The sequence below is a fragment of the Balaenoptera musculus genome, chromosome 2 (genome assembly GCF_009873245.2).
Source record: "Balaenoptera musculus isolate JJ_BM4_2016_0621 chromosome 2, mBalMus1.pri.v3, whole genome shotgun sequence".
NCBI lineage: Eukaryota > Metazoa > Chordata > Mammalia > Artiodactyla > Balaenopteridae > Balaenoptera > Balaenoptera musculus.
In genome coordinates this window covers 166,536,637-166,550,462 of record NC_045786.1, presented here as the reverse complement: position 1 = coordinate 166,550,462, position 13,826 = coordinate 166,536,637, and the positions used below count along the sequence as shown (strand labels likewise).

General features: G+C 48.4%; 1 protein-coding gene across 3 annotated transcripts in view; it reads left to right on the top strand.

Moving 5' to 3' along the window:
- Positions 1-13,826, top strand: part of CLMN (calmin) — a 124,916-nt gene that overhangs the window by 96,607 nt on the left and 14,483 nt on the right. For all 3 annotated transcript variants that reach the window (XM_036842163.1, XM_036842164.1, XM_036842162.1), the window contains exons 8-10: positions 1,582-1,664; positions 6,789-8,411; positions 11,566-11,762. In XM_036842163.1, the coding sequence (XP_036698058.1) occupies positions 1,582-1,664; positions 6,789-8,411; positions 11,566-11,762 (1,903 nt within the window). The remainder of the gene's footprint in view (positions 1-1,581; positions 1,665-6,788; positions 8,412-11,565; positions 11,763-13,826) is intronic.

Sequence of the window (13,826 nt, the reverse complement as noted above, 5' to 3'; positions counted from 1 at the left end):
GTCATGTTTATATATAACGCTGCAATGAACATCTTATTGGTTAAAGCTCAGTGTGCATCTCAGATTATTTCCTCCAGGACCAGGTCCCAGCAGCGGAATGACAACAGCTAGAAAGTTCACACCTTTTTAGGGCACTTGGTTATCTCTGTCAAATCGCCTTCCATGTGGATTAGGCTAATTTAGGGCTCCCTCTGGCAGCGTGTGAGGGTCCCAGCTCAACAGACTCGCTGATGGGGCGGGCAGTGAGCTGGCTGCCGGCAGGGAGGGGCTAAGGCAGTTAGGGAGTAACAGGATCTTGGGTACAAGGAGAGCTGGATTCTTCATTCCAGCTTCTCTGCTCATCAGCCGCTTGTGAGGCTTCACTCAAATCATTCCCCTTCTCTGGGCCTAGATTTGCTGAAGTGTACAATAAAGAGAAAAAACCTCCCTGGTCTGTGGGATCCTTCACCATCAAGCAACCCAAGATCCCATGTAAAAACCGCGTGTTCTTGTTGGTGGGAATGTAAATTGGTGCAGCTCTTATGGAAAACTGTATGGAGGTTCCTCAAAAAATTAAAAATAGACAATCATGTGATCCAGCAAACCTTCTACTGAATATATATCCAAAGGAAATGAAATTTAAAAACAAAACAAACAAAAAAATACAACCTCAGGAATTCCCTGGCAGTCTAGTGGTTAAGACTCAGTGCTCTCATTGCTGTGGGCCTGAGTTTGATCCCTGGTCAGGGAACTAAGATCCCACAAGCTGCACTGCATGGCCAAAAACCCCCCAAAAACAAAAAACGCCCCCCCAAAAACCCCCAAAAAAACAAAAACAAAGGAAATGAAATTGCAGTCTTGAAGAAATATCTGCACACCAGTGTTCACTGCAGCATTACTCACAATAGGCAAAGCATGGTAACAACCGACGCGTCCATCAGTGGATGAAGAGATAAAGAAAATGCTGTGTGTATGTACAATGGAATATTATTCAGCCATGAAAAAAGAAAGAAATCCTGCCATTTACCACAACACGAATGAACCTGGAGGACATTATGCTGAGTGAAGTAAGCCAGGCACAGAAAGACAAATACTACATGATCTCACTTATACGTGGAATCTAAAAAAACCAAACTCATAGAACCAGAGAGTATAATGGTGGTTACCAGGGGCTGGGGGTTGGGAGTGGGGTGGGAAAAGTAGGGAAATGTACAAACTTTCAGTTATAAGATGAATGAGTTCTGCAGAGTCTAACATACAGTATGGTGACTATAGCTAATAATACTGTATCGCGTACTAGAAATTTGCTAAGAGAGTAGATCTTGAGGTTTCGCAGCACACCAAAAAAACCCAAAAAACAAAAGGTGAGGTGATGGATGTGTGAATTAACTTGATTGTGGGAATTATTTCACAATGTATATGTATGTCAAACCATCATGTTGTACGCCTTAAATATATACAATTTTCATTTGTCAATTATACCTCAATAAAGCTGGAAAACAATTTTTTAATTACAAATGTTTTAAATAATAAATGTTTTAAATAAATAAAATAAAAACCGTGTTTTGCATGTCCTTCTAACTCCTGTGTCTCTCTTAACAGACATCATGGTTGACACGCCAGACGAGCAGTCCATCGTGACTTACGTGGCTCAGTTTCTAGAACATTTCCCGGAGTTGGAAGCCGTATGTCTGTTTTCCTTACCTATAATTCAGAAACCATACATTTCCAGCAGCTGGCCATCACATGAAGCTCGGGGTTCGGGCTGTGTTGTTCTGTGTGACAGCCGTAAGGATCAAAACTCAATCTCAAGTGCCTTGAGCGTTGCTTTGCCACTTTTTCATTTCAAAACCATAGATAACATGTATGACATTTAAAAGCAGAGTGGGAAGTTAGGCACACCTCTTACAAACCTCTTCCCATCCCAAACTTTATTAAGATTAGAAGAGATGCCCACTTGTAATATGAATCAGCTACTTGATTTTCTTTTTTTTAAAATTAATTAATTAATTAGTTTTTGGCTGTGTTGGGTCTTTGTTTCTGTGCGAGGGCTTTCTCCAGTTGCGGCGAGCGGGGGCCACTCTTCATCGTGGTGCATGGGCCTCTCACTGTCGTGGCCTCTCTTGTTGCGGAGCACAGGCTCCAGACGCGCAGGCTCAGTAGTTGTGGCTCACGGGCCTAGTTGCTCCACGGCATGTGGGATCTTCCCAGACCAGGGCTCGAACCCGTGTCCCCTGCATTGGCAGGCAGATTCTCAACCACTGAGCCACCAGGGAAGCCCTGCTACTTGATTTTCTAGATGTCAGATGGAACATTTTAGCAGTCTACCAGATTTTATCAGAATGTGAAAAATTCTAATAGGCAATGACCATTCAAAAGCATGCCTTTTTATTTTCAGAATCTGAGTATACTTGGTGACAGATTTTTTTGGAGCAGAATCAGACCTTTTAGAAGTTGTCATGGCTCTGTTGAACCTCCAGCCAACCCATGCATACGCCCAAGATGATAGTAACAATGATCACAGGGATAACGACAGTCCTTTATTGAATTTATTGGAAACCTGCTGAACACCTACTGCTGGCTCAGGGGAACTTAGCAATAAACAAGATGGATGAGGTCCCTGACCTTTTGTAGCTTTGTTCTAATAGAGAAAACAGTTGACAAGTCAGCAAACACATCATCATTTCAGGTAGTTAGACGTACTAGACAAAAAAGAAAAAAGCATAACGAGCTAATACCTGCAGGGAGAATGGGCTGCTCTTTTAGCTGGAGGCTTGTCAGGTAACCATCCCTTGTGTCTCTGGGCTGACTGCCACCTCTGCGATTCCACTTGACTTCGTATCATTATTTTCATTTTGTAGAAGAGGAAACAGATACTCGAAGAGGCTTAAAGAGCTCTCCAGGGTTGCCCAGCTACCAAGTGCAGAGCTGGGGTTTGATCCCAGTTCTCTGCGGTTGCAAAGTTCAGGCTTTTAGATTCCTTACAACATATGCTGAAACTGAGACCCCATTTTGCATAGCTCAGAAGAGCCAGACTGGGTCTTCCCCAGGATGTGGCTTTCATTCCAGTCCCTACCTATGTGTGTGTTTCCCATCTGTTTCTGGCCCACAGATCACTTTCCAGGGTGCTTTAGAAGCAGGCATTCCATGGGCTGGAATGTCAGTTTTTCCACTTGAAGCTGTGTGACCTTGAGCTGCTTACTTAACCTCTCTGATACATGTCCGTATGAGATGCCATCTGTAAAATGGAAAGATGACCCACATTAGAGAGTTACGTGAAGAATAAATAGATACATAAAGTACTTACTCCTGTGCGTGGCACAGCAGTTGATGCCCAGAAAATGGTGGTGATATTATTTTGTAATTTAATCTTCATAGGCCATTACTAAATTCTGAAATACTAGGCACCAGGGCTTTTATTAGCTCTGAGCTCTTAAGCTGTAGGCAGAGTTTAAAATTAACTAAAATTTATGATATTTGTGTGAGTCAAGGTCACGGCTGGGCTTCAGCAGATCTGACACTTGCATCTCCCCAGTGCTGGGGTCAGAGACTAGGGCTGGAGCAAGAGAGATTGAACAAGATATGATACCTGGAATAGGTCATCCTGACTCATGGAACACAGTACCTCACCACAGAACAGCCCATTTACATCCCCAGGGGAATACAGATGAGCTATCCCAGCTAATCTAGACTCCCATTAAACCACTGTTTTTTTTAAGCTTAACAATTCAGCTGAGTTTAGTACATTCCAGTAAACATTCATTAAGCCCTGACCGCGTACCAGACACTGTGCCTGGCTTTATGGCCCGACATATGGTTTATTTGGGTAAACGTACCATGTGCACTTGCAAAGAATGTGTCTTGTGCAGTAAAAGCGTTGACAGTCTTTAAATATCAATTAGGTTGAGTTGGTTAATATGCTGTTCTAATATCCTATAGACATACTGACTTTTTTTATTGCTTTTCCTTTCAATGAGTGTGAGGGAGAAAAGTTAAAAATCTCTGACTCATGATTGTGGATTTGTTGCTCTTCTTAGTTCTGTCAGGTTTTGCTTTATGTATGTGGAAGCTCTGCCATACATGTATAAACATTTAGGACTGTTGTCTCTTCCTGATGACATCATTTTATTTTTATTTTTATTTATTTATTTTTAATTAATTAATTAATTCATTCATTTTTGGCTGTGTTGGGTCTTCGTTTCTGTGCGCGGGCTTTCTCTAATTGCGGCGAGTGGGGGCCACTCTTCATCACGGTGCGCGGGCCTCTCACTATCCCGGCCTCTCTTGTTGCGGAGCACAGGCTCCAGACGCGCAGGCTCAGTAGCTGTGGCTCACGGGCCCAGTTGCTCCGCGGCATGTGGGACCTTCCCAGACCAGGGCTCGAACCCATGTCCCCTGCATTGGCAGGCAGATTCTCAACCACTGCACCACCAGGGAAGCCCTATTTTTATTTTTTTTTGTCTTGTAGTATCCTTTGTCTGACAGGAATATAGCCATACCAACTTTCTTATGATTAGCGTTTGTGTGATACATCTTTTTCCATCTTTCTCCTTTCAGAGTATGCTTATGTTTAAAGCACGTCTCTTGCAAATAGTATAGAGTTGGGTCTTGTTTTTTATCCATTCTGACAAGAATTAGTGTGTCATTTTATTAGTGTATTTTTTTTTACCATTTACTTCATGTAATCTACCATCTTGATTGTTGTTTTTTATTGGTCCTATCTGTTCTATGCTCCTTTGTCCTTCCTTTCTAACTTTTTTTCTGATTATTCAATTACTTTTTTGGTTTCCATTTTATCTCCTCTGTTGGCTTTAAAACAACATCTCCTTGTTTTATCTTATTAGTAGTTTTCCTAGGGGTTATAATATTCATCTTGAACATAACTCAGTCTACTATGGATTACTATAATACAACATTAAATAAAATGCATATTTATATATTTTTATATATGCAACTGTTTCATTCCACTCACCTCTTCTCCATTCCTTTGTGCTTTTATTGTCACTGACTTTCTTCTGCATATGTTTTAATCCTCAATGCTCTGTTATTATTTGTGCTTTAAACAGGAGACTCTTTAAGACAACTTTTAAAATAGTCTTTTATATTGGCCGTACATTTACCATTTCAGGTACTTTTCTTTCCCCCCTTCAGCTCCAGGCTTTCATCTGTGATCCTTTCCTTCAGCCTGAGGAAAAACCTTTGTACTTCTTGTAGTATAGGTTAAGCAGTTATTTTAGACTCTTTATTTACTAGTTCTAACCCCAAGTTATCTTTGGGTCTACAGCTAATGACTATTGTTTCTCCTGATTATGGGTCTCTTCTCTTGCTTATTTGTGTCTTAAATTTTTTTATTTTATGCCAAATCTGGCGTATAAAAGAGCAGTACAGTTGAGGTAGATGACATTTTCCCCCCAGAGAATATAGCCCTTTCCCAAACAAGGAGCTATAATGAGGAGCTGATCATTTTGACCTTCTCAGGAGTTGATAAGGGTTCTGTTGCAGTTTTATTTAATTTCAGCCCTCCAGTTTCAAGTAATTGTATAATGAGGTCAATCCACTCTCCCTACCAGTGCATTGGGAGCCAAGCTCTGCAGTACCACCGAGATTGCTCTCTGCTTTTCAGCCCTGCTCTCAGCTGCTGCATCTTTTTGTTTCTAACTGAAGTGTAGTTGATTTACAATGTTATGTTAGTTTCTGGCGTACAGCAAAGTGATCCAGTTACATACATATATTCTTTTTCATATTCTTTGTCATTATGGATTATTATACAAGATATTGAATATAGTTCCCTGTGCTATACAATAAGTCCTTGTTGGTTATCTATTTTATATATAGTAGTGTGTATATATTTACCCCAGACTCCTAATTTATCCCTCCCTTGCCTTTCCCCTTTGGTAACCATAAGTTTGTTTTCTATGTCTGTGGGTCTGTTTCTGTTTTGTAAATAAGTTCATTTGTATCATATTTTAGATTCCATGTATAAATGATATCGTATGATGTTTGTCTTTGTCTGTCTGCCTTACTTCACTTAGTACGATAATCTCTATGTCCATCCATGTTGCTGTCAATGGCGTTATTCCATTCTTTTTTATGGCTGAGTAATATTCCATTTGTGTGTGTGTGTGTGTGTGTGTGTGTGTGTGTGTGTGTCTCTGTGTCTGTGTCTGTGTCTGTGTGTCTGTGTGTGTGTGTATATATATATATATATATATATATATATACACACATATATATATATATATATATATATACACCACATCTTCTTTATCCATTCCTCTGTTGGTGGACACTTAGGTTGCTTCCATGTCTTGGCTATTGTGAATAATTCAGCTGCATCTCACTTAGCAAAAGTCCCTGTGTGGGAGAATTAGTATATGAAGAGAACTAGTTTTGTGCTTGGGCCCCTTCTAGATTCAATCTCTCACGCCGGCCCACACAATCAATAAATATTTAGCTGATCTTTCCTTATCTCGGATGCGTTTGCTCTCCTGTCCATGCCCAGACCAGACAGCGGCCCACAGGTATGAAGTCACTGACAATCTCTGCTCACCTAGGGGCTCATCCTTCTCCAGAGTTCAGTTCCTTGATGTGTCTTTGCAGCCATAGCTTTAAAAAAACACATTCTTTTTAACCTTGGTGTTCTCACATTTCAGCAGGAACAGTAGTCATTTGCCAGTCTACATCTGCATCAGAACACTTCCATTCCTTCTGAAGTGCTTTTTCCACTTTGGTTTTTGTGTTTTGAGAGGGGACGCTGCGTGGCACTTAGACGCTCTGCTGATTTCACGTTGCCCTGTATTTCTTGGCAGGAGGATTTTGCGGATTCCGACAAAGAAGCCCCTATTGAATCCACCTTCGTACGCATCAGAGAAACCCCTTCTGAACAAGAGAGCACCGTCTTCCTTCTGACTGAGAACGGGGAGCGTGCCTACACCGTCAACCACGAAACGAGCCACCCGCCACCCTCCAAAGTCTTCGTCTGTGACAAGCCTGAGGACGTGAAAGAACCCTGCGTTACCAGCCCGGAGCTGGCAGACAGCTCCTCTGAGTTCATGCACCAGATTGTTGACCAGGTTCTCCAAGGGACCCCAGGGAAGATCAACAGCACCAGCGAGCTGGCTCCAGAATCTTCCATCTTATCATCCACAAAGGACAACCAGAGGTCCAACTCTCTGCCAATCAAGAAAACTGTGCACTTTGAAGCTGACACCTACAAGGATGCCTCCTGCAGTAGAGACCCTTTCTACAGTCCAGACCTTCGCTTCGAAGGAAGCCCAAGAGAGACCAAGGAGTCGTCCAGGCAGGACGGACAGGTCTTGGCAGCTGAGGTTGCTGAAGAAACACTGACACAGGAGGCCCCAGAGATCCTGGAAGCAGCCTCCAGTGAGGCCCCCAGCGACGTGTCTTTGGTGGATGGTAAGGTCAGTCATCCTCCGACTTCCCAGACCTCTCCCTCCTGGAATGGGGCATCGGAAAGGGCAGCTAGCCCAGGGGAAGAGGGCCGTTCCCCCTCATCCCTGGGAGAGGATACCATTGTGGCCGATTCCATGGAGATCAAGGTTAAGCTGCTGACTGTAGAAGCTATGGATAAGGAAGACTCTTTCGAAGGCATACCATTAAAAGCCTCGAAATTTAACAGCGACCTCGTAGATTTTCCCTCCACCAGCCAGGCTTTCCACGAGGTTCCTTCGCCTCATGAGAAAACACCTGCCGAGGAGGAGGTGTCAGAGGATCGTGCTGAGAAGTTGGGTAAAAGAAGAGGTAAATCTGCGCACAGGAAGACAGGTTTGGATGAGCCCCCCGTGAAGCCCAACCAGCAAGAACCTCACAAGGACCCTGGTCCAGAAGACCAAGGCTATTCTTTGGCCCCTGAGGAGGCACCGGTGGATAAAAAGCCAGAGGTGTATGAAAAGGCCAAGCACAAGTCCCCCCGGCGCCGTCGGGACGAGGAGGAAGGGGAAGCCGAGGGCCCACGGGGCCTTGGGGGAGAATTGCCTTCCAATCCACCAAGCAGCAGCGTCAGCTTGGAGACCCTCCACAGCCCCAGCGAAGAAAGCCTGGATTTCAAGCCGTCTCCACCGCTCTCCAGGATCTCCATCATCCCCCATGACTTTTTCTACTACCCGCATTATGAGATTCCCCTGGCTGCGGTTTTGGAGGCTTATGCAGAAGGCGTGGAGGATTTGAAAAACGAAGAAGTGGACCTCGAAGAGCCAGAGGGGTATCTGCCGGACCTGGGGGCCAGGGAGGAGGAGGCCGAGGAGGCCGAGGCCTCCCAGAGCAGCTGCAGCTTCCGCTGGCTGGGCAAGGACCACCCCCAGGCCAGCATCGCGGAGGATGCCAGACCAGCCTCGGAACCCACTCCCCCATCCCCGCAGGAGGACCACCAGCCAAGGGAGGCCGCAGAGAGTGTCCCCATGCAGGGCCATCAGGTACTTGACTGCGGGTTCGGGAACACTGAGTGGGGACTTCTGTGCTTCTCCTAAGCTCAGCTTCTTCCTCCATAAAATAGAGAAAGGCAGCTTCCCTCACAGGCATCCGAGGTCTAGAATTGAAGGAGACACTCACTCAGGCTCAGGCAAGGTCAGGGTTAGCACCCGAGAGGAACACTTGTCAATTTTGCACCCTGGGTGCCTCACTGGCCTCCCCCTAGTCTGGGCCCTGCCCCCAGGCTGCCAAGGAGATCAGATGAGGTCATGCTTGAGGTGCTTGAGGGTCCAGCATAGCAGTAGCAGAAATCATTTTAAGTAGTAATCGCAGCTCTACCTAGCAGGCACTTAGTGAACTTTACCGCCCGCCCCGCAGCAGCCTGGGAAAACCAAGCCAGACCTCACACTGGACTCCAGCCTTGATTTTTAAAGCCCTTTTACCTGTTGAGCGCTATTGTTTGGCTCCTGTGGTTAGGAGTGGGTTGTGTAAACAGGGCAAGGCGGACGCGCACTTCTGAGCCGGAGCAGCTGGGCACGTGCTCCTCTGCCACCTCGTGTCTCCATGTCATCTGGCCCAGCAGCTTCAGAGGGGCCCCCCCAGAGTGAGCCGTGAGAGGGTGTGGGGAGCCCTGACTGTGTGTCCCTCTAGGTCCCCCTCCCCGCCCTCCCCTCCGGACAAGCCCACCTCCTCCCTGCCTCCCAGCCTGCCTCTGGGCTTTGCTGGAGCTGGTCCCCCATCTGGACGCCCTTCCCCACACTTGGCTTGGCGAGCACTTACTCATCTTCAAAGCCCAATGCCAATAGCAGCCCCTCCCGGGAGCCTGCCCAGCCCCTCTCCAGGCAGAGCGGTCACTCTTCCATCTAGAGTGATAACATTCTCAACGGTTCTCTAGTGGACTGCTGCTGCTTTCGTGGGTTGTGATTTTCTCTCCTGGGAGAGAGGGAGCATTTGTGTATTAATCTCTGGGCTCCAGAGGCCAACCTGACAGGAAACAAGGTGCATTGCATGACAGTTTGGGGTATCAGGGGAGGGCAGGTAAATTAAACCCTGAGGTGATAGAAAGTCAGGACAGGACCCAGCGGAGGCCCAGAGGTACCCGGAGGGGTGAGAAAGCCTTGCCCTGGGGAGGCTGCAGGAGAAGGGGAATCTGAGTAGCCTTAAAAGACGTTTAGGATTTAGATGGGCCAGAAGTGGTAGCATCATTTATGGGTTTGCCAGCTCCAGGCGGTGGGGAGTAGCTGCCCGAGCACGGCGAGCAGAGTTCTCTGGCACTTGACAGTCCAGAAGCCACGTGTGGCCGGACCTGTCCTTTGGTGCCGAGCACCCACTCTCTGTCTGTCTTCGGCTGGAGAAGAGGGCTGGGCGGCTCCTAGGTGCGAGAGACCTGCCTGCCACCTTCCCCTCTGCCCAGGGGAAAGGAACCTCGTCCTGTCCTCCTGCCCCTAGCCCTCTGTCTGCTGTCTGTCAGAGCAGGCTTGTCCTGTGGGAGACCGGAAGATCCGGCGGGGTGAGAAATGCCCCTCAGCGACATCAGGTCTCGGGGTCCCCAGGTTGGGGGATGACAACAGCAACTGGGGTGATTCTCTGGATTATTACAGACCAAAAAGTTCTTTTAGAACAAAAGAAAGGGGCCTGGGGTTGGGGAGAGCCTGAGGTGCCTTTCTGCCCCTCTGTGTGACTTAGAATGGCTAATGAGCGCCTGAGTTCCCCTCCCCCAGTGATGGAGTGCGGCCTGTGGGCACGCAGATGAGGCACTTCATTCTCTTCTGCGCTCCTTCTGAAAGCAGGCTGCACACCTGTGTGTGGCCAGAATGTGGACAGGTGATTTGGGACGGGGTTGGAAGAGCCCTGGGCTGGGAGTGGGATCGGGAGACCTAGGTTTGAATCCATCTTACACTGAGCTGGAGGGGGAGAGCTTGTGTTTCTCGGGTCCAGTGTGGGAGCGATACTGGCGCCGCCCGCATCTCTCAGCTCTGATCTGCTTCCTCTGGCGCTCACCTGTCCGACGAGCAGGTGCCCACTGCTCCCAAGCACACCTTGCCATTGGCTCCCGAGTGTAGCCCTAGCCTGGATCCCCGTGAGTGAGCAGGGGCGGGGGAGGGGAAGGGGTGCAGCCCAGGATGACTTGCCTCCAGGCAGAGAGGGTGACAGGGGGTGGAGAATTTCTCTGATACCTGGCCCTTCTTTAAAAAGAAAAGAGAAAACTATCTTCTAAATGGACTAGGAAATGTTAAGTTCTGCTTCTAGACTTTAAGAAAATAAGCCCTCTCCTCATTTCACCTTTCAGAAAAGGTAGCATTTGCTCATTGATGATGGAGGAGCAACTGGCCTTTCAGATTGCTGAGAGCGGTTTTAATTTCTGCAGGGAGCTTTGTTCTCCTGGACTGCACGGCCTGGCCACTCTGATCCTCTTATTGGGACACCTGTTGAGCAGGTTTTTCCAGCCCCTGTGAGAATTCTTGAGAGGTGCTGCCAGCAATTCTCACGCTTCTCGATTTCACGTGGGAGTGTCGCTGGGTGGGTTTCAGAGTGCCTGGGGTGGGGGGTGGAAGTCAAAGAATCTTCCTTATCGCATAAATGCTACAAAGGTGGCACTACCATCCACCTTCGGCCAAAAGCACAATGAAGATTCATCTCTCCAAACACAGGAGCCACCTTCACACCCCTTGGCCCACCTGGCCTCTAGGATTTGTTCCTCTGTTTAAGTGGATGATGGTTGTGTGAAGGGTCCAACCATTGTCCACTGGGAGGGACATCCTTTATAGGAAGCACTGTGGTATAGTGGGAAGAGGCTGATAATCATTATACCCATTTGACAGACAAGGAAACCAAGGATCAGAGAGACAGTCAGTTGCTCAAGGTCAGATAGCTGACTTAGCCAGGATTTGAAACCAGGTCTTACTGACTGTAAAACCCATGCTGTTTTCGATCCATCAGTCTGGAGCATTTGGAACTCTGCACAGGGAGCAGGAGTTCGGGTGGGCTTCTCCTCCGTGGTGGGCTGTGCTGGAAGGAACCCATGGAAGAGGCAGGATTGGAAGGGGCGCCCTAGCTGGGCCTCGGAGTCAAGGTGGAGCAGGGCGCTGCCGGCTGGTGTCACGCACTCAACATCTCAGCATAAAATTCTGATTTGTGTTTGGTTGTCTTGTCCTCCAGTCCCAGGAACTTCCAAACTCGGAAAACTTAGCAAACCCATTAGAAGAAAAGGTAATGGAAGAACCGATCAGCAGTAAAAAAAAGGAAAAAAGAAAACATGTGGACCACGTAGAAAGTTCAATATTTATAGCACCCGGAACTATTCACTCCTCAGATGACCTGGAAGAAGACACCCGTGACCACAAAGTCCTTTCCAGGTATTTTATTAACGACTTCTCACCCCAGAGCCTGAGCTGGGAAGCTACTCTCTGAACTCATCCCATTTCCGGTTTCTGATTGGATGGGGGACGCAAGGGTGGGGCTGGACAGCAAGGAAAACAGATTCAGGCAAAGTCCTCGTTCTTCACACCTGGGCTCCCCCCCTCCCGCCCCCAGCCAATATCAGACCTGCCCGTAATCAGCAAAACCAGAAGGACTTTGCCTTCTCTCCTCGCTCCAAGTAGCTCTGGGTGGAAACTGGCAGTGAGCAGAGAGGTGGCTGAACCGTAGGTAGGGGTCGGGTATGAAAAGTAATAGCCTTGGAGACTCTGCCGGCCATCTCTGGCCCCTGATAACCTCCGGTCAGGCTAGGTAGAGACCAAACTTAGCCTTTTATAAGCATCTTACAGGATCAGAAGGGAGGCACTGCATATGCGTGGAGGGGACCATTTATCACTGTCGCATGGAAACTGGACTTTAGTATGACCGCTTCACCCACGAGTTTGGGTCCAAGGCAGTAAGAATGGTCGATTTACCACAGGGGAGGAGGAGGCAGGGAGGATGGTGAGCTCTAAGTGCTAGGAGCTTGTGGCACACATCTGCTCTGTCACTCTGAGGCCACTGGATGGTCCGGATTTGTCCCGGGGAAAATATGTAGCTGCTGAATGTCAGAAGAGCCTGTTCTCTCCCCATTATCACTCATCATCACAACGATCACCATTTACCAGCCCTTATGTATCAGGCATTTCCCATACATTTGTTCATCAATTCTCGTGGGCACCCCGATAGGCAGGTAGGTGGGATTGTGCATCATTGGGAAGCTTGGGGGGTATCTCCCAGCTTAGGAGATGGCGGAGCTGGGGTCTTGGACCCAGACCTGTCAGATGCCACGGTCCACGTTCCTTCTGTGACCCCGCGTTGCCTGTGCTGGGTGAGCCATGCTGGATGCAAAGGGAAATGATTGAGATAGGCACGGGGGGAGGAGTGGGGAAGCCCATACAGGGAGAGCCGGAGGAGAGGCCGGCCGATCCGCTGCTTCCCACCTGCCCTCCTCTTGGCTCCTGTGCTGAGCTGTGGGGGACAAAGGGAGAGCAGACGGGAGCCCGGGGGAGCAGGCTCAAGGCACCACGGAAGGCTGCTGCCCCCTTAGCCCGTGACTCCCAGAGTCCTTCTCCCTGCCCTTGGCTGTGACTAGCCAGCAGACATCTGTGTCCCGGGTGCCGCTGGACCCAACCCCGCTCTAAGTGCAGATGAGCACTTCCTGGCAAGTGGTCCAGGGCTGTCATCTACTCAACCACAACTCAGGAGGGGCCACTGGTCATTTGCCAGACTGCCCCGCTTCTCCCTAAGCAGGTCAATCCTCACCAGTCTTTGAGCGGTCACTATGTGATGGAGACATGGGGACTTCGGAAGAGGTCCGCCATGGCTCCGCCCTCCAGGGTCGCCCAGCTGGAGGGAGAGGAGACGACGTGCTCCATCTGTCCTGCTGGGACTGGGTGGGCACCTGAGGTGTGAGAGGCAAGTGAGGTTTCACGGTGAGACCTCAGAGGCAGGCGGAGAGGGTCAGGGCAGCCTAGGTGCTGAGATGTCATTTGAATTCCGCCTAGATGGATGAGTGGGATTTGGGTTTGGGAGAGGGAAGCAGGGGACTTTCCAAGTGGAAGAAACAGCCTGAGGAACAGCTGGCATGTAGCAGGCACCCCAGGTAATATTTGTTGAATGCGAGGGGGCATGGGAGGAGAGACCAGGGGGCATGGTGGGGCAAAGCAAGTGAATTGGGTGCGTGCTGCTTCGGAAGGACCAGCAAAACCTGCCCCGGTGAAGATGGGACCGTGGGGGAGGGATATGGAAAAGTAAACCGATATTTCGGCGTCTGCGGGCGTGAGGCCTGGCTCACCTTTCAGTGCAAAGGTTTTACTCTGATCTCCCAGTTCCTCCATCCCATCTCACTTCAGGCAAAGCTGTAACTATTATGAAGCATTTTAGCCGAGGTAGAAGCTACACGCCAGAAATAATCGGAGAGCATAGAGGGGCGCTCATGCCCATGAATGAATGTGCACCCC